The sequence below is a fragment of the Podarcis vaucheri genome (genome assembly GCF_965113315.1).
Source record: "Podarcis vaucheri genome assembly, chromosome: 6".
Taxonomy (NCBI): domain Eukaryota; kingdom Metazoa; phylum Chordata; class Lepidosauria; order Squamata; family Lacertidae; genus Podarcis; species Podarcis vaucheri.
The window spans coordinates 56,692,526-56,714,055 of NC_138764.1; the positions used below are offsets into that span (position 1 = coordinate 56,692,526).

The following is a 21,530-nucleotide window of genomic DNA, read 5'->3' on the forward strand; positions in this document are numbered from 1 at the left end:
TCCATGCATGCATCCATCCATCCCACTCATACCAGGATATACCTGGGACTCTGCTACCATGACGTCTTTCATGATAGGCAACCCAACTGGCTCATTATTCTCCAGCTTCACACAGATGACTTGGTAGCCCCGGATCTGGCCATGCTGCTTGTTAGAGATAGGTGACTTCCAGGTAACACGAATGGTTGTGGAGTTCATTGATTCTACCTCCACTTTCCGAGGTGGAGCACTGGGCACTGGAAGGCACATGAAAAAATTTCATCAGAGACAACAGCATTGCTTCTGGGGTGGAGGAGACACACATTTTGTTGCACACATCACTCCAGATTACAAAGCAGAATTCACAGTAGAGTGAATGGCAAATATCCATGATTGTACTGCTGGACTAAGCTGTCCTGCTATTCAAGGTGTGGCATAAGGAGATGCAAAGCTCTGTGTAGATTACTAGTACCCACACAACCCAATACATACATATCAATGAGTGGACATATTACAGGCACAATGGGAACATAGTTAATGATTTACCATGAATATGCCAGGAGCGTCCACTTCATACCTCCTTATTAGTGAATGGAAAAACAAACCACAACCCCTAGCTATGGGGATCTTTAATTATTTATTCGATTCCATGATGAGAGCTATACAATGGAAGTGCTAGACACAATCTAGTGAAAAGGGAATTACACAGAGGCAGCCACGAAGAAGACTCTCACCAAGGTCACTAATAAGTCCAAATTTCTGAGAGTGGTGGAACTACCAAGAGGGCCCCCATGCTGATCTTAGCACCTGAGATGGTGTGTAGGGAAATCAGTCTTTCAGTTAATTGGGGCCCATCATTTAGGGCCTTAGACACTAATATGAGCACCTTGTCCCTGGAAATGAACTGGCAACTGTTTTAAAACAGGGATTATGTTTCGAAATGGAACCCCATCTGGCTGCTGCATTTGAAGTTTCTAAGTACTCTTCAAGGGCAGCCCAGCATTGCAATAATCCAATCTGGAAATCACCAGAGCATAGAGTACAGTAGCCAAGTAATCTCTGCGCAAAAGGGGCTGTAGCTGGCAAACCAAATATAGTTGGAAATAGGTCTTCCTAGCCACTAATGACACCTGAGCTTCCATTGACTATCTTGGATCCAAGAGTACTCCCAGCCTGCTCCTTCCAGGAGCTCCCATGATGCAGAGCAATAGCTACCACATAACTACTTTTTGGAAACAGCTCCAAGGGTAGACGTGGAACTACTGTAATACAGTGCCTCCAAACCCTGGAGTTGCTCCAGAAGAATACCACGGTCAAAGATATCAAAAGCCACCAAAAGATCAAGGAGAACAAGCAGGGTTACACTCCCCTCATCTGTTTCCCAACAAATTTCATCAACCAGGGGGACTAAGGTGCTTTTTGGTGTAAAGTCTGGGCCTGAAACTGGACTGAAATCAATGATTTACTGTGTCCAAATGCTGCCACTGATGAAAATTTATTAAATTTATCAAAATTGCTCTATGGTCAGCTGCTCTATAGCCTAAAGTGGGCGGCTGGTAATGAGGGAGGAAGGCAGTCCTAGGAGACTCTTATTCTTGGCTGGCCATTCAGCTTACAGAATGATTTCCGAGAGCAGTGTTCCTTCCAGAGAGTATCCTTGCTCTATTGCTACTTAGAATTTGCTTGAAAAAAATAAGACCAGAATTCTGTTATTGCAGGGCAAATCCGCAGCCCCTGTAAACACACTGTGTCCCATTTGCTAGTGCAGAACAAGGTTAATTGGGGGCAGAGAACTGGATGGAACCTGTAAGGACTGTTCTATGCAGACACTCGGCAGGCAGGCAGGCAAGGCAGCCGCTCACCCTCTGGCAACTGGTTGTTTCCACAGATCTCACTCTTAATTGCAGATAATTATTTGAAGAGGAGCACAGAGGGGAAAGATACATATATTAGCAGGGGGAGGAGGCAAGCCTAATCGGTGAATGAGAAAGGGGATCATGGACCTCATTCCATCTTTCTCCATAAACTGCAAAATGGGGTGTCTTTCCCTGATGGTTATTCCTCATCCGAAAAATGAGTGGAAAGCAAACTACATTGCAGTGTAGTAACTGGACAACACCCCCCTTCTGCTCCAACAGTTAGACATGGCTGGGAAAGTGCTTGTGACGGTTCTGTCAAGGCACAGCAATCATGAGACTTACCTATACCTGCCGATAAAGGGCAGAGTCTTAAGCTAACAGCAGCTGCCAAGGGACTGAATTGTTGGGTCAGTGGAGGTCACCCCAATTATGAGGAGGGTATATTAGCTACCAGTAATATTTCAAGATTCAAAAAGCACTCTCACCCCCTTTTTGTGCTACCACCTATGAAAAATGAGTGCATCAGAAGGTTTTAAAACCACTCCTGACAGAGAGCTTAGCTGGAAGAGCCAACTGTACGGCCCTCAAACTTATGCAGAGAGCTTGCTGCGACATTTCTAGGGTAGCAGTGTCCCTCCGGCTAAGGCTTTGCTAAATGAGAACTGAAGCAAGCAATTCAGGCAGCAGGACATACAGATGTGCAAGCAAGCTTCAGAAGTAGGCAATGAACATTGCTATGCAAGGCTTTACAGGGTTGCAGTGGTGCAAGCAACAGCACAGCATGGGTGGTACAACTGAAGTATGCCTGCCCTCAGTTTACTGAGTGGCTCCTTTTTTCTATTTGCCTCTCTGTGCACTTTCTGGTCTCTGAGGCAAGGATGCAGCCTGGGAAGTGCCTTCTGACAGTGCAAGGACTGGCACTTTCTACAGAAGAGATTTAAGCTGGCATGACATATCTGACAGACTAGCCATAACAATGCAATTTTTGCTTCAGAATGTCCTTGATAGAGAGCTGCTTTGCCCATGTGATAGAGAAGAGGAACAGATTCATGTAGGAAGCAGGCATTTTGATTATATTTCATACATATTAACCCCTTAATTCTTATTGACTACATTTAGACCCCCCTTTCTGTAGAGCCGAGAACAGCACTACAAATGCTATTCCTTTGGCAGGACCCAAAAGAGCCCTTGTTACCTTCAGTCACGGGTCGGGAACCTACCGTCTTCATCAGTGCGAACCCAGACCGGGATGCTCTCTGGCCCAGGACCCACGTCTGTGTGAGCCCTCACCCACACTTTGTACTCTGTCCATTTCTCCAGGCTGTTGATCTCCCAGCTTGAATGCTCGTGTCCAATGCCCTCAACCACACGCTTGCTGTTGTCCTCTCCTTCCACCGCTTGGTATGCGATAGAATACTGTGTGATGACTCCATTGCGGCTCTGAGCCGGTGGTGGTACCCAACTTACCCGGATAGAGGTGGAGCTGGTGCTTACACACACGACCTCTTGGGGTGGGGCAGAAGGGGCTAGGGATAAATAAAATGAAGCAAGTGGGGAGATGAGGGGAAATGATTGGGCAAAATACATAATTTACAGGGAGCTCTTACCCAGCCAACAGAGCCTCAATAAACATAGAACAAAACCCACTAGGCCCAATTCAATTGAATAGTCGTCTGGCTATTCCCTCTCATTACCTGTGCACCCCACCAACTACTCTGGGGGATTGGGTGAACCCCCAGAACTGGGTGCAGTGGGGGGGAGTAGAAGTGATATTATTCCATCTGGCAAGCAGATATGCTATTCCGCCTGGCCTTTAATTTGAACTGAGCTTGATCTATTATTTCCTTCTGTTCCCTCCCCATCCCCTTTCATGAAGATTACCCGCTCTGAGACCCCACAGCTAATTTTCCCCTAGCCTCCTCTGTAGAGGTTGCCTAAAAAGAAGAGAGAACTAGAAAGTACAAGACTTAGACAGATGTGAGATCAATAGGATAAGTAACAGATGAGAATAGGAGAGCAGGAATCAAGAAGGAAGAATCTGAAGTATGAAAATTATTGAAACCAAGAAGAAAAGTAAGGACAGTGTTGTTTTGTTCCTTGAATAACCTGATGATGCTCAAGTTGAGGAAGGCTATTGGAATATACATCTTCTGAGGACAGTCTGACTGTACACTAACTGGCAAGCAAGCAATCCTGGAGAATTGGATTCTTTGCACCTGACATATTGCTCCAAACCTGGGAGCAGGGCACAGAACTGGAGGCTCCTAAGGCTATGAGGAAGGTTCCTAAAGAGGTAAAAAAAGTACTACAAACAACACTGCTGAGGTGGACCTGAAAGGTAGAGAGTAAAGAAAGAAAGCCAAGGCAATGCAGGAAAGTAGACAAAGTGAATGTAGGTATAACCCAAGAAGGATACATGGGGTATGAGAAGCAGACAAGAAGAGAGCCTAAATTAACTGGAAAAAATCCTTTTACTAATGAATTTGGAGATTTTGGAGAACAGGCCTCACTTGACAAAGCTCTCAGCAACTAGAAGCAGAAGAACTATCAGCAAGCATAATAAATGGATCAACACATGAGACATAGTGATTTCCCACATCTACTGATGGCTGGGTAAGAGTCACACCTGAATAGTGCCAATAATAAGCTGCAGCTTAACATCAGAGGACAAAATAAAACACAGCAACACAAGCAAAATACATGGGAAAAGTACATGAGAAAGAAATGCACACCAATATGCACGTGCGCATACACACACACACACACACACACACAAACCACACATTTTGAACCATGACACACACAAATATTCTCAGAGGCAAAATTAACCCATTCACTATTCTCAGGTTATGCCCTCCCTGGAAATGTAAGTGCCTCTAAATCATGCTTATGAGAATGACTACTTGTGTGATGAGCACTGGGTAACCTAATTTCAATGTTTCTGTGTTTAGTACCAGATGAGTGATCTTCTCAACATGATATTATCCTCAAGAAAAATGCTAGGAGTGGCAGCATTTTCCCCAGAGATAATGTATCAAAGGACATAGATCCTATGTGTGATTAGAGGAGCATCTTATTTGGGCTGTTCAACAATTAAGGTCAGGATTCCCCATATCTGCCTTTGCAAACTATTCTTCTAAAACAGAAAAAAAATGGCTTCAAGTTTTCATTTGAGCCAGGGTGCAGCCTTGGATCCCAAGTTCTAAAAATCATGCCCTGCCTGAGTTGCTTAATCCTTCCCTTGTTAGCTGCCTTTCCTTCAAACTCCACGCCACCGTTTTCATCTTGTCTGTTTCACTGAATCTGTTTACCTTGCAAGCACAAACCTTGAACTCCATTGGGGTTGAGTGGGGAAAACAACTTGAAAGATAAAGCACTGTTGTCCTATACCACAGGGGTAACCAATGTGGTCTCCTCTATGTTGTGGACTACAACTCCGATAATCCCTGACCATTGGTCATGCTGGCTGGGGTTGATGTGAGTTTGGGCCCAATTATTATTATTATTGGTAGTGGCGCCCACCCTGTGGAACACCCTCCCTTCAGATGTCAAGGAAATAAGTAGCTATCCTATCTTTAAAAGACATCTGAAGGGAAGTTTTTAATATTTAACGCTGTATTGTTTTTAATACTTGGTTGGGAGCCGCCCAGAGTGGCTGGGGAAACTCAGCCAGATGGGCCGGGTATAAATAAATAAATAAATAAATAAATAAATAATAATTATTGGCTTCTCCTACTCTATCCATTTCCCACTGCTAAGCTGTTCTTCCATGAGGAAGGGACTAATGGCTAACATTACACATGGGTGAATATGACTAGTGTAATTGTGTAGTTTAGCCTGGAGTATACGCAGTTATATTCCCTCATAAAAGCTAAAGCACAGACACCTGGAACTAGGAGATATAGCCAGGGATGGAACCAGAGCACCTATCTTTTTATAGTATGAAACATTGCCGAGGAGGATCAGTATCACAGGACTTCTGTGTCAGAGAGATCTCCCTTGCTTCTGTCCCCAGAGACCATTTAGTATGCTACTGGGAACACTTTAGAAATATAGCTTGGTAGTTTGCTAAATCAGCATATGGCCCTATGTTAAACTCAGATGCTTCACCACCTCCACATGCAATCTGTGATGGCAAAAAAAGCAAGACTAGATGAGAAAAATGTTCAACAGAAATTGGTCTTGAGGCATGCAATCCCCTTAACTTTTCTATCAATTAGCAGAAACTTGGATTCTACAGGTTTCTCACAACACATCAGGTCTGCAAAAAGCTGTTTTCAGACATTGTTCAAGGAAAGGTAAGCTTTAGAATTCCTACTGATGGGCTCTTTAGAACAGGTTTCCCAGTGATCATAGCCACTTAATTCATGCTCCAAATGTTACATTTCATAGGGAAATGTGCTTTGGCACTACATGCCTTCACCCCTCACCTGGGAGGTGTGAAGAGAGGTTTCTTCCTTTACCTGTGGACTAGAATCCATGAATGGCTAAAATGGCACAACATCAGGATTAGCCTTCCTTTAATTGCTGGACTTTAAATTCTTTGCACAGACTCCTAACATGGCCCAGCCACACAGAGCTATGCATGAGTCACAGGTTGGAGATATCTGCATTACTATTTGCTTTGGATATTTGTCTGTTATGCCTTGTTAGTATGATGGCTGGGCAAGTGCCCAGTCATGGCCTATCAATACACATGCTCCATGAGTAGCTGCTAACAGAACAATTAATAGTCTCCACATTCAGTTTGTGTCCCCCAATGTAAAATATTTATGATGCCTCCCTCTGAATATTGTTTCATATATTTTTGTCCAATCGTCCTGGCACTAAGATCCCATTAGCTAAAGAGCAAGTTAAACAGGACTGTTGGAATTCTTATGATGGATGTGCTAATGAAAGGAGGAAAGGTCATTCCAATCATAAGTGGAGCAGTTCTTCCCCACCCTGATTCATCCCAGGCACTCTCTGGCTCCACACAGAGAGGGCGGCTGCTGCCTCCTCTATTGCTTGCCCCACACAGCCACTAAATCCTTGACAGATGGCACAAATGAAAATGTCTCACTTTTCCCCTTTAATGCTTTTTGCATAAAAGCAAGCCCCAAAATCGTTAGTGAAAACAAGCTTATCTCAGAGCTCTTTGATAGCTTTAATCTGCTTATGTGCAGCACTTTGAGCTGCCAATAAAGGTGCATTGGTCTCCTACTCCACCAGCACATGGGCTCAGAAGAGAATGAAAGTGATCAGCTTGGGTCACCTCTTTATCTGGCCTTCTGACTTACTTCACTGTTTGCCTCAAGCCTTCAAAGCCTTGGAGCAAAACCCACACAGCAGTCTTCTTCCTCCTTCCACTCCATAAAAGTCAAGCATCCACATGCACCACACACCTCACTCAGCACACATCCCCTTAAGAAGCTATTAATCATTCAATCTACTTGCAAAGATCCCACCACCCCCTCAAGTTAATTCTTCCAGGCTTGCAAATGCCTGCGGTGTAGCAGTAATGCAATGTGTGCATCGCTCCTCTTGTACAGAGATGATTGTCTGGAAGGGGCAGGGAAAAGGCGAGCAATGGTGTCTCTGACTGGGGTATGAGCACATGCACAGTAGGAAGGTGCATGCACGAGGTGCAGATATCAAACACCCACTACAACTGAATTGCATGGGGAAGAGGATGTGCCAGTAAACTCACAGAGATACAGGGAATAAATCTCATCAGCTTCTCCCACCTATTCCCTTTGCCCAGCATATCTGTGAGTCCACCTGTTGAAAGGGGAAAGCATGGACTGAAGGACAATGGGACAAGACTTACCCTGGGCAAATGGCCCCTGCATCAGAGCCACAGCTGGCCTGTCCTCTCCACATTTCTCTTGCTACTGGTTCCAACCTCTCCATTAACTCTCATACAAAAGTGCAATAAGATTTTGTCCCTCACTCAATCTCAACCAAACAGAGACACTTACTGGACTGTGCTGTTCGAGCTTCCAAAACTGGGGTATAGACCCCTAGGCCCAGCTCAGAGCGGGCTGCCAGCTGGAACTTGTAGAGTGTGTCCGGCTTGAGCCCTTCAAGTGCATATGATGAGGTCTGGTCAAAGTCCACCTTATGCTAGAAAAGGCAAGAGGCAAGTTTTTCTTTTACTCAGATTGGGGGGGAAGGAGGGAATAACATAGCTATTGACACCTGACTATTGGACTCTTGGCCGTAGATGCCTACCAGTACTGCATACTAGGAATCATGCAATAGAGCAATCTATGCTCATCCTATGTAACCCTGAAAGCCACTATTTAAAGGAGATGATTTCACTTCCCCACAGATGTTGTGAATTCTCATTATAACCATGAGAAAAGAATCACTTTCAGTTCCCAGACACTGGAAACTTTTGGCTAATGAAGTATGTGTTGATGTAAGTGCGAGTAAGTTAGCATTTATAGAAGACAAGCTGTGATAGGTCCTCACTTCAGAGCCACCACCTAATGGTTCAAAGGCCAGATAACTTCTGAGGCCTGATCCAACTATTATGTGGCAATATGATTGCCAACAAAACTGCTGCTCTTGCAGGAGCAGGAGCAGGAGCTCTTGCAGCTATCATAGGGAGGTGAAACTCTGGTATAGGTTCATAATCCAATGGGATGTGGATTGCAGTATTCTCACAGATGCACAAATATATCTAGTCATGCAAATGCCATTTTCCACAACAATCATACTGGGCCTAACTCTAACAGATATAAAAATAAGTGCCCCATACCCATAGGCTACTTTGGTATAGGTCTTTAACCATCAATGGGTCATGTTGTCCCTCACCTGGATCCCATCTGTCTCTTCCCAATACACCAACTCATACTTGGTGACACGTTCTTGAGGTGCTGGCTGCCAGGTCAGCATGATCCGTGTGTCAGACTCTGCCTCAGCTTGGAAGTCAGCTGGCTGAGATGGAACTGGAGACCAATACAACAAGAGTCAGTTGTGGGAGGGGACTCCAGAGCAGCTTTAGAAAATTTCAAGGTGCAAGCCCTATCATCAACGCACTTCAACAATAGCATTGTCATAAACACAATCTTAACACATTCTCCTAAGCTCCAGGTTCAAACAATGACAACTATGTTCTTTCTCAAACTAGTGATTAACCAAAGTATCCACAACTATGCTTAAGTCAACTGTTAACTATGCTGGCAACAGAGTGCTGCTGGAACACCTATTTGAAAAGGACAAATTGCCTACCAAATCCCTAAAGTCTCTGGATCACACCTCAACCTTAGCTCAAAATATTAGCTCTTGGAAACAGTAGGACAGAGAAGGAATAGAGCTCACACAAAACATACATACCACCCTGTTGGGCCTTTATCTGGATGGCATCAGAAGGGGGTCCATCTCCTACTGAGGTGAAAGCCAAGACACGAATACTATAGGTGGCCCCATTTATCAAACTTCCTACAGTGGTGAGATGATGATCATCAGTGTTGTGTTTCTGCCACTTGCTGAGTGGTAGGTGGGGGTCAATGGTGTAGTACACTCGATAGCCACGGATCATCCCATTGGGCTCTTCAGGTTGTTCCCATTGGACCAGCATGGTGCTGGAACTCAGCATCCGTGCCTTCACTTTGAGGGGTGGGCTTGATGGAGCTTGCTCTCCTGTCCGTGCATCCACCAACTCACTAGGGGGACTCCTGCCAATGTTATTTACAGCAATAATGCGGAACTCATATTCTGAGAAGGGGCTTAGGCCACCAATGCTATAGCGGGTGGTTGCCACACCATCTACTTCTCGGAAAGTGCCCTCTAATGACTTGGACTTATATTGGATGACATAGTAGGAGATAGGGTCAGCATTTCCTGAGTCCCAGGTGAGAGTCACACTGGTAGCTGTCGTCTCCGTTACTAATGGCTCCATTGGAGGTTTTGGAAGAGCTGAAAGCAAAAAGCACAATGTCAGTAATTTGATTAGTGCAAATGCTGTAATGTGCAGAGCTATAAAGGAGGCTTAGATGCTTGCTAACGTTTTCCTTTAAAGGCAGAAATCATTTCATAGTCAAGAACGTACATTTTTATATTACACATTACCATATATTGCTTGAAGTGCTTCTTAATGGAAGAGTAAACACAGCAATCATGTTATTAGATGTGCTCAAAGCACTTGCTGGCAGCTGGCTAAATAAAGGTAATTTAAACAAGGAACCAAGTCAGGTTTTCTAAAGCAGAAAGGGTTATTCAGCTGAGGTACGCTTTAGGAAGCCAGGTTCATGGCCTTTTCGGAAAGTATACCGGGGCAAAAGTAGTTCCATGTCTACTGTTGCTGCAAGAGCAAGAATATGTGGACTGCAGGGACTTGTGGCAAGCATATTTTTGTGGTGGGATGTTAAGGAAGCCAATCCTGTTACGAAAGTTCCGAGCATTAACAAGAAAGCAGAACTACTCTAGCACAACTGATCACATCAGCCATTTATCCAAAAAAGATAAATTTGTGGTCAGTACTGCGTTCTACTATCTTGGGATCCTTCTATGTACTGGCTAGGCACAAGGAAAACATTTATGATCATGAAGAAAAGACTGAGAGACTCCCTGACTCCCATAATGATCACCCTCTGGAGCTGTATTAATGTAAATACTGAAATCACAGTAGGTTATAGGATGTTTAGTAAGGTAACAGAACTGAAAGACAGGTGCTTCCACAAAGCTTTTTCAAGTGACCTGACAGAGATGTGCTGTCCTGGATGCCATTTCACACCATCCAGATACATGCACAAAACAAACAAATATTAGCTCTTGGGCAGGGCTCTTGAATGACAGCGGAGAGGCCTTATTATTTCTCCCAGAGACTTGCTCTATAATTCTGATGTTTGGCCATTCCATTTATGCACTGTAAGTAAACCTCTATTTTACAAGAAAACAAATGAGAAAACTCTGGGAGATACATGTTGGGTAACAAAGATCGGGAGGCGGGGGGATGCACACGCGATGTGTCTTAAAAGTCTACACAAGTACAGCAGACTCCCTGCTACAGATGTTTGCCGTGAACATGCAAGAAGCTAGAAAGACCTGTGCAACAATGGCGACAGGGCTAATGGTGAGGCTCCACAGCATCTTTGTACTCAGGTTCCCCATTCACACTAATAATGACTGAGTCACAAGTGCACCCCATTCTGCTACCTGGTACCATGCAGAGGTATAGGATACCATGGAGCAGCTTCTTACCTTTGACAGTGATCTGAGCTGTTGCATGGATTACCCCCAGTGAGGACATGGCTTCGCAGGTGTAGTTGGCCGACTGCGTGATGTTGGTCAACTCCAAAACATTCCTGCCCATTGGCATGTCATCTTCTTTCGTCAGCTCCACGTCTCCGACAATCCACTTCACGTAGGGCATGGGGGACCCCACTGCTACACATGTGAGATTCACGCTCCCTCCAGGCATCACCTCATGGTTACTTGGAGGGATTGAAAATCGAGGGGACACTCGCCGCACTGAAACAAGGAATAGACAACTAGTAGGGTCACAGCCTAGACAATTGATATTCACTTGCTGCATACCCAAGGGGTGGGGGAAGGATCAACATTTCTCCTAAGTAGTAGCAAATCAATCCAGAAAAGAAGAAAAGAAAAAAAAGAATTCTGAACAACAGCTGTTCACTGCTCTGCCAAATTTCATACCCAAGTTCTCCCTTTGACCCACTGGTGTTTTCAGCAGGAGCTCAACGATAGGACTGCCACCATTATTGTTCTCTCAGCTAAGTTACATTATGGACACTAAAATGTCTCTTTATTTCAAATCTACCCACTAATTAGAAAATAAGTTCACGCCCTGTCCATAGGGTGTGCAGAACCTCTGCAAGGTGGAATAAGCTACTAAACTGGTTGGTTCCACAGCAAAGCAACCTGCAGGACAAACCTATCTTGCAGGGGCAGCTACAGGGTTTTATTTTTAAATTACTGCATGCATTACTGCTAGCTAAAAGAGTGTTCCTGTGCAGGATTCAGCAGTGAGCCTGGGGCACCGCACAGCCGGATCAGAACACCTTGTTGGGTAGGAGCTTCATCTTAATAGACAGGAGATCAGATCTGAGCTGACAGCAGAGGACCTGGGTGACAGGATCCTCTCTCCCATTGGGAATGTGTTCCAGGAGAAAGAACACTCCTTATTTCATCACACAGCATCTATTCATATAAAAGTCTCACTTGGGTTATTTTGTAGACAAACCATTAGATCGGCTAAAGTGCCCCAGCTGTTTGCTGTACACACATCAGTCAGGGAAATGACACTGAGAGATGAGGACCCTTCTTTAGGGCCAGTATTATGGGCCAATTTAAGGAGGGATACAGGAACACAACTGAACATAGTAAATCTTTGTCTCCTCTGGGCAAACTCATTTCAAATACATACAATAAAATAAAAAATTAAAAATGTGGGAGGGAGGGTGCAATGTGTTTCTTCTGGGAAGCCTGCTTTTCTGTAATGGAGATGTCACTACACATTTAATATCACAGCCTCTCCAGTCCACAGAGTCAGGGCTGGCAGAATAGTGAAGAGCTGCAATGCACAGGGATAGGGTTAGCTGGAAAGCAGTGGGGTGGACTATTTCTTAGCAAGATGGGAGAGACCTGCTCAGGGGCTAAAGCCCACTGGGACTGCCTCATGCTGGGCTTCCTCCTGCGTCATCTCCAACACCACAAAATCTCGTTAGAATAGGGGCAGCTGCTGACAGACAGGCTGACAAGACTCGGCTCAGCCTGACACTTCCCCTAATCAAATTTCGCTTGAGCTCTCTTTGATGATTCATTCCCAAACCAGCAGACTCACAGAAATAGACTGAACACAGAAGCCCCCACATTAGAATGTACAACAGAGTGAGGGTTTGGGGATAAATTAGACAATGCTGTCAACAGTGACAAAGCAGAGCTCATCAGCTCCTCACCAGCTTTTTTAAAGGGGCCCTCCCATAATGATAATGTGCATGTTATCAAATGTCTCAATCTATAATCTAGTGGGTTGTTCCTTTTAATCAATTGTTCAATCTCAGGTCAATAATTGTGTGCATGGTCACCAGTGAAAGGCTTGCTCCCTGCCTGACAGGGGAGTGCACCCCCAAACAAGACAGAAATTAAAGCAAATCAGCGCTCTAACAGAGTTATGAGAATACCCTGGTATTTAATGGACATGGCAATGGATCAACATGATGGGGTGGTTGTCCAACGCAGCCTGGTTCTGATCGGCAAGAGGCAGGACTCGTTCTCCCCCCCACAATGAACATGGTATTGAGCCAGTACATGAAGAGGTTTGTTCATTTGTTGTGTTTTATTCCAGGGACCAACCAACTTCCCACCCGCTCACCAACCAAACTGGTCTCAAAGAAAAGCAAGCTTGAGTAGTAACACAACAGGCTCGTGCACGGCAATAATTAATTGACTTGACATGCGCCAGACAGGAAAGAGGCCAGGTATGGGAATGAAGCTGCTACATAAAATCTTGACAAAAAACAAGGGTGGGAAGGTTGAAATGCACAGATAGGCAAGCACGAGGCACAGGAATGAGACTGGAAGGAATTCATGCAGAAGGGCTGAAAGAATTCAGTAGCATGCAGAAACCACCTCTGCCATCCACTCCAGTGAGAACCAAGCAAGATAGCTCCTACAACTACCTCCGATTACCTAAGTCACCTTCAAATGCATGCATGAGCAGTGGTTAGAATTAGAGTGAATCTCCACCAGAACAGCATTCCCTGACATATCTCTCAGACATCAGTCCCCAACTGACTCCTTTGTGGCCGTAAAAAGACCTGTCAAGACCATGCTTGGGAAGAAAGAACACGGCTTGTGAATCTGCCGATAAGCGCTTTAGTTCATTCAGCAAAGAGCTATCGAGAAAACCTCTCGCCCTTTTTGAAAGCTGCTGTTTACTATTCTAGCGGCAGGGGAAGAGAAAAGGTTACTTGACAATGTATCAGAGAGGGGTCTCTTCTAGCCTAGCTACAGGATGAATGGCAATGAAAATCTCTCCCCCCCTCCAATCCCCACACAAAACCAAGCCGATTTAAAGAAAGGCTGTAGGCAAGCCCCTTCCCCAGGGGTAGGTTACTCAAAAAGAGGATCGGAAATCAGAGCACTTCTGATTCCACAAGACGACTCAGCCAAATGTCACTCTTATGACTGAGCAGAGATATGCATCTCCCTAAGGCCAACACAGACACTAAGCTGATGAACCTTTTCTTTCCTACTGGTACGTTGATGCAGCGACAGTTCGAGATTGGTTACAGGGCATAAAGGTGCAGAAGTGAGGCTGCTGCCTTAGTTCTTCACTCAGTTTCCACTGTTTCATTTCCAAAAAAATGCTTGCCTTCTTCCTGCCCTAGGTTGCCCTATTAATGACCTAGCCTCAACAGATTGTCCTCCAGCCACAATACGTTGCCTAAGTACTGCACCGTGCAAGCAGGATAGATTGTTTCTGTTGGTCAGAAGGGGTGGTGGCAGGAACAGCTTCCACACTAAGGCTGTGGAGACTCCGACAGTATCCAGTGTTTGTTGACCTCATGCTGTGCCTGCCTCTGTAGCATCACTTTGGTAGTTTCTCTCTTCCAGTCTGGTTGCAAATACTCTTCAGATGTGCTGCAAATCAAACTGTAGTTCTCATTATGTAGAGGGGAAGAACAGAGGCAAGGTGATCAATGGAGGCTCAGTTGTGTGCCTTACTAGCGAGTGGGAGGCAACCTCCCTTCTATCTAGTCTTTCCTTGGCTATTAAACTACACATTGAGATCTTAAAATGTCAATAAAACAGGAACAGATGGGCTTAGAGATGCTACCGTCAATCCAGGCTGGATTATAATCTAGAAAGAATGCCTGGGAAGGTTAGAAAGGAGGTGGATTTCAACCTAACACCAGTATAGCATTCCTGGGTAATTGGCAGCTTCTTTGTGGGCAGAGTCCAGTGGGATGTGAAGCACAGCTGTCAATCAGCATTAGAACACTCTGGCAGAGCAGAACTAGTGAAGGTTGCTTACACAGCATCCCCAAGCATGCATACGGTTCTAGCTTCCACTAGGCCCCAATCTTTCTCCTGCCTCTGGCATGACAATCAGTAATTAAGGCAGCTCCTTTCCCACCAATTGCAGGAATCTGCAGAAACCCTCTTCCAATTTACAAAGCAAATCACAAGGACCAAACGAGAGTAGATGCCTCCCAAATATTTCCAGTATCATTCACACTATCATGACTTCTTTTCTCAGTAGAATTTGTCAGTTTTTTTGTTTTGTTTTCTGTAAACTCCTTTTAGATAAAGCAGAAGTGAGAAACTTGGTGATTTTGGAAGAAACCACATGGGGAAAACTATTGTAAAGGTCTATGGGTAATGGTGTTCAAGGTTTATTTCAGCAGACTATCGAACATGAAATTCACTGTTATTCATCCCAGAGCATGGCATCCTATATGACTCACAAAAGAGGAAAATCCCCCAGGCTTCCCTACGGAATGGAGCATGCAGGGCAATCATTTGGCAGTTAAGGTGGAAAGTAAGTGACATATCCTGAGCCATCTCACAGCAGTGGAGGTGATAAGAACACACCAGTAGAGACCAGCTCCACATTCTGGAAGGTGGGGAGGGGAGACGCAGGCAATACAACAAAGGGAGGTGGAGAAGTGTTAATAATTTAGCATGCATTAGCGTGCACCTTCCTTGCATCCAGAATAAATGTGCATGGATCAATCAACCTGCTTAGCTCAGATTAGAGCAGCTGCTTCTCGGATTTCATAAAAACACTCAGGTCATCTCACTAAAAGTCCTCCTCCCATCACTTTTCTACTTCCATCCTGGGAAACTCCAGGCACTAAGCAATTGCTAAAAGCTGGGCAGTTTTAACAACTATTAATTGATTACTGCACCAGAGCTAAGAAAAGTAAGGCCACTGGAAAATAGAAACAGAAGGAGTGCTAGAGTCACACTCAAAGTGAAAGGCACCAGCCAGCCAAAATTAATTTACAGTAAAAGATGAATTCCTGTTGTTGTTGTTGTTGTTGTTGTTGTTGTTAGCACTTTTGGACAGTAGGATCAATGGTGTGTTATTTTTAAAAATTCCTTAATAAGCAATTTGCTTTTGTCACTCGCAAAGCTTCAACTCTTTTCATAGTCTGACTTTAAAATCTCATACACAAACCCCACTTCATCTTCTGCAAGTATTGCATCTGACCATGACGTGCTTAGGGATTTTAATCTGTGTCAAAAGTTGTTTCCAGATTCTGGAGTATTAATTAAAGTTCAACATTGTGAGTTTTGATTTTAGCTTTTAGCACTCTTAGTTGTGACAAAATGCCAGAACCGCCCAGAAACAAAGCCAAGGTAGTAACCATCATTGCAATATAATTTTGACTTTCACAAAACATTTTATTCAAGATATCTTAATTTTGAGCAGGAGACTATGCAAATTGATCCCCTCCTTCAGGTAGCGAAACTGCTTTAATAAGCTATTCATGCCATAGACAAATGCCTTCTCTCTCAATTCTTTCATAATATAAATCTCATTTTCCTGACACCTGCACAAGTTTGCTACCTGGGTCAGCTTACATGTATGGTTTTGTTTCTGGCTTTGTGGGAACGCTGGGGTAAAAGCAATGCTGTTGGGAAACTAAACAATCCTTCCTCCTGTATTGTCCAGTGTCCATGGCTCTATCTTACTCTGCTTTATCACAACTGCTTCTGGAAGGTGGGCAAAAAATTATCAGATCTGAATAGCTCCTCCACCCCTTCTCATACTTGTCATTAGTGTTTTAAACAATATCTCCTGATGGAAAGGTAGTTCCTAGGGCCTCACAATCTACTGACAGAATCACTAGCAGGAGGGAGAAGACTGGAAGGGGAAAAAAGATGCATTTAGAGTCTAAACTCCTGTTCAAACAATGCCTCACTATTTATGTTCCCAATACATCCCTGAGTGCTGACATTTTATAGACAATTTCCAAAACAGGGCCTAGCCATTTTTGGATTATATTTCAGCTATAACTTTTAGAGCTAATTATTTGCGCTGACAACCCCATATAAAAGAGGATCTATCATTACAGCAGAGCAATGCCAAAGACCTATCACGGTTCGGCCTGGTGACACGCTAATAGCAAAGCAAGGGAGAGGCAGACTCTGCAGCTCTGGAATTTGCATTCATTCACTTCTGAAAATAACACAGCATTAAGGGGGGGAGAGAAAAGAGCTGCTATATCAAGATAAAACAACTCCTTAATAAATAACCTGGTAGCAATCGCAGAGCAATAATTAAATGCATGGGTGAACAGTACACAGTTGTAAGTAAAGCTGGGGGGGGGGGGGACGGACAAAAACTAAGATGCAATTATCAGTGCCAAACAAATTATAAGGCTTGGAACATCCCACTGGAATATTTAGCATCTAACATATCTCTCCCCATTAAATGTTTGAGCTTTGGGACATTTCTGGTGGGCTGGGACCAAGCAACATCCTGGTCAAGGGCTGTTCCACATATGCCTTTTTCTCACAAGGGTGTTGGGAAACATGTACATCTGGGAATATAGTGTAAAAATAGTGCCTGTTTTCCACAGGCTAGTGGCTGTGGCTTTGAAACAATAAAGAAAGAAAGACAACTGAAAAGCAGTTTGCTAGATGAAGTATTCTGATAGATTTTTAAACAGCAAAGTTTTATGGAAGCTTAACTGGATGGAATTGAAACCTAAAGGAATTAGAAATTTTATTTATTGATGCAGAATATGATATATTTTAATGAAACTGGAACAAAAAGTTGGATTTAAAATGAATTTTGAGCATATAAGTTGAGATATCATGCTGAATTATAGAGAAGTGTGTACATAACACTTGTGAATAACATTAATGATGTTTATGTATGGTTTGTAAAGTGTAACTAATAATAAAAATAAAACACACCCATTTGTGCACTGGAGAAAATGGAAGTCACACTCATGATTTTAATATGTGATGGTGTAAGCATAATGCATGAAACAGCCCTAAGCGTATATCTGTCAATCAAGGCTACTTTTGCTATTGATATATGCTGGTGGTTCCACTGGAAGAAGGGATTTAATTTGTTCAGGTTACTTGACCTTGGACATGAAAGTGCCAGGCAAACAGAATCTGTGCAGCTTCAGAACGTTTCACTATCTCTCAGCTTCAATTCCTGCCAGGATCACATGCAATGTTGCCCTAAACAAGCTTTGGTTTATGTCTGAAAACAAGAAAACTTTCTCCCCTTGTTAAGGGGAGCATATTCAGAGAACTAAAATGAAAACAAAAGCAACAGCTCTGGGACAACTGCAATGACAGCTCATGAAACAAGTTCTAATTCAAATTCTAATGAAGTTCACTTAGTATGGCTGTGTAGCAGTTCGAGGAGTCTTGGTTTAAGGGAATGTCTAAATAGCAGTGTCTCAGGCTTCATGTACTTTAGTGCTATTGTGCTAAACAAGAAGCACAAACAACAGAAGAGTAACTTGGAAAAGTAGGTGCTTTTAAAGTACAGACTCCAACCAGAAGTCCTGGCATGCAGAATAGGGTAGTCACTGTCCTGTGATCATTACAGGTACACAGGAAAAAGTGTGGGAACATAAGGGATGCAATAGCGGAGCATCTGGACTGAGGGATGAACATTATCCCCCTTCAGAACGAATGCATAGACATTTCCTAACTCTCAATATCTACCATTCTCTATTAATTGGTCATTTTAGGGCCTATAAAGATATGGATTCTGGTTTTTTCATCAAAGGAATACTACCTTGGGTCAGAGAAAGTTGTTGATATATCTATAGGAATTGCTTCAGGTTATGGCACTGTGAAGTCCAGGCAACATCCTCCCTTAATTTCAATACTCAGCACCATTTTGAAAATACCTGACTTAGAACAGAAGTTGAACTTCAATGGAAATATTGGAGTAGCTTAAGCCACCTGCTAATTTTGATGTCTACCAATCACCTTTTGTCTAATATCTTGGTGCAACACAGCACTGTCAATAAGAGAAAGGCAGGTAAGATAACGGCACACCTTCCTTTCTCTAGTACAATTGTTGCCCTTGCTGAGTGAGTCCTTGTCCAGGGAAGAATCAAGTCCCTGGGTTTCAGGTATACAGGTAACAATCCTATAAACAAAAATGATCCAGCATGAGAAAACGCTGCTTTTTCAATTACGTCAGTGGTGCTTTGCGTGTATCATAAACACAGCATCTCAAATGCAAGTGTGATGTGGAATGAATTCAATGTGTTAAAAAGGCGGCTATGGTGCCTCTATCAGTTGCTCCTTCCTCTTCCTACTCTATACCAAGCAGCTTACACTGTGAGCGAGGGGTGTCCACCCCGACCGAAACTTCAAATCAGTACTTTGCATTCCTCAACAAAAGGGAAACAGGAGTCAAAACAAAGTAACAGATTAAGGCAAAACCCACTCTGCTGCCTACTCTCTATGTACATGCACCCCATTCCCATCTCAAAACACGGAAATCTTTGGGATGGACTGCATGCAGATAAGGGTCTGTGCATTTTAAACATCAAGCGACAAAAGGCATGCAAGCAGTGTGGTCAATGCTGTCAGCAAGGACATAGCAATTAGGAAGCAGATTCAGGCCTGCTATGGCAGTGCCTGGCAGAGAGCCAGGGGCCATCAGACCCTCCCCTTGCAGGGCTGGCTCTCCATCCCCTACTGGAAAAGTCTCATCAGAGGTGGCATACTGTAGATGGATAAGAAGTGAAAAGGACCAACCTTCTCGCGGATCTGAGAGATGAAAGTTTGTTTTGTTTGATGACATTGTGCGATGAAGATGAGAAGGGAATAAAAAAAGACAAGGAAAAACACAGAGAGTAAAAACAGGCCAAGCTGCATGTGTCTGCACAGCACTGAAACAACAAGACATGATGGTAGAGACCGGCCAGGACTACCCACTGTGCAACTGCGCACGCACACACACACAAACATTCCTGCCACAGAACACTGGATTCAGCTTCTCTTCCTCATCCAAATGCACACAACCAGACCCTCAGTATATAGGAGCACATGTCCCAGGAACACCAAGAGCCAAGTTGATTTTGGTAGGCTGCCCCCACTTCTGGCCAAGTATAGGCAAGAACAAGTGTGCACACACTCATGGACATACCCACCACATTTCAGACACCACAGGATTTTCAGTCAAGTGCCAAGCTCCGTTCCAACTGTACAGACAGTAGCGGAGGAACTTTAACCCCCATCTGCCTCTCTCACACAGCTCAGTATCTGCACACACGCCCCATCACTCCTCAACACAGAGGAAGCAGTCCTGGTGAACAATGGAAATTCTTTAAGCATGAAGAGCCTCTTTCTCCCTCTTTCCAAACAGAGCTAAAAGCAGCAGAGAAACATTAGTGCAGTGTAAACCAGTTGCTGTGTCAGGACCCCTGATGCACTGAACTGGGAAAGAAAGGAGGGCAAGAAGTCAAAGCAACGATCACCCCAAATCAGCAGGGCAATCCAGTACATTCCTGTTTTTGTTCCTGCAGGAGAGACAGTAAGAGGTTAGTTGTGTTTCCCTGAAGGGCATGGAAGACCTCGTTTCCTTTGCAGGAATGACCTTATAGCAGCTAATATCTGTGGTGAATCGCCTGAAATTGAACCCTTGCTGAGAGAATGCAGAGACTGTTCTGGTGGTTAGAAACTGCTTATGAGTCACATTTTAAGGGTGGGAAAAGGCACGGCGGGTGTGTGGGGAGGACATTGCCTGTCAGCAGAACACACTCTCAATTAAAACCCTTAATGGGAAAGATATGCACTGTATGGTTGGTTCCATCAGTAATTCATTTGCAAGGATGAGAGAGGATGGGATTTCAGCTAGTTTTCATGATGTGCAGCCACCTACCTGCTCCTTAAACAGACTGCACCAAGAAGTACCATGGAAGCTAAGATATACTCCACAGTGCATATTCTCAGCACTGATACACAATAGATGTGGGGGAGGAAGGGGAAAGGAAGCACTGTACTCCTCTCTTTGCATAGAATCGAAGAGTATGTGCTCACTTGCTCAAGGACCAGAGTGAAGTGTGTTGCAGTAGCCATTAAGTACAGAAAGTGGAAATATAGTTTTAGTTCTGCTTACTCCTTTGTCACCACCCAGGAGTGAATGGAAAAAGTACTTTGTCTTTTCTGAGTGTGACAGGAGGATTGTACCACATTTGTAGTTCCACAGTTGTTTCAGGGGATGATGGGAAGATGGCAAAGGTTCCGCCTTTGGATATATAGTCAAATGATTGTTCATAAGATTCTATTATTTGAACCTAATCTGTTGTATGAAGAGATTAGAATCCCAGCTATATAACCTTCCTATTAAAAAAAGGTTCAAATCTTCAGCAATTTGGGTGGGTTTGAATTTTGGCTCAGTTCCCCAGTGCAGACCTACATTTCTCAGTGAGGTGAGCAGACCTGTGTCTGGGGCTGTACCGCTTCAGAGTAGAGATAGGAGGATTACATAAAGATTCACCAATAAGGAGCCAAAATATTAAGAATAATTCCTGTATGTTAGTAAATTAGTATTCTCTGAGAGAAGGCTAGGCTAGAATCTTTCCCTTTGACATTTAGTTTTCTAGGTGGAGGTGATATTTTTATAGGAAAAAGAGCATTGAATCATGCGAACCCCACTAGCGGTCTGAAATGTATCAGCCCAGATACAGTTTTACTACCCCAGTGAAAAGTAGTTGCATAGAGGCAACTACTTTGCAAAAT

At 43.9% G+C, this 21,530-nt stretch overlaps 1 protein-coding gene across 12 annotated transcripts in view; it reads right to left on the minus strand.

The window, feature by feature from the left end:
• PTPRF (protein tyrosine phosphatase receptor type F) overlaps positions 1 to 21,530 on the minus strand; it is a 482,994-nt gene that overhangs the window by 62,394 nt on the left and 399,070 nt on the right. For 8 of the 12 annotated variants that reach the window (XM_082228806.1, XM_082228804.1, XM_082228807.1 and 5 more), the window contains 6 exons: positions 11,028 to 11,297; positions 9,162 to 9,743; positions 8,640 to 8,773; positions 7,799 to 7,943; positions 3,059 to 3,364; positions 43 to 236 (listed from right to left, as the gene is read on the minus strand). In XM_082228806.1, coding sequence (XP_082084932.1) covers positions 43 to 236; positions 3,059 to 3,364; positions 7,799 to 7,943; positions 8,640 to 8,773; positions 9,162 to 9,743; positions 11,028 to 11,297 — 1,631 coding nt within the window. The remainder of the gene's footprint in view (positions 1 to 42; positions 237 to 3,058; positions 3,365 to 7,798; positions 7,944 to 8,639; positions 8,774 to 9,161; positions 9,744 to 11,027; positions 11,298 to 21,530) is intronic. The other 4 variants (XM_082228805.1, XM_082228812.1, XM_082228803.1 and 1 more) reach the window with 1 other exon arrangement.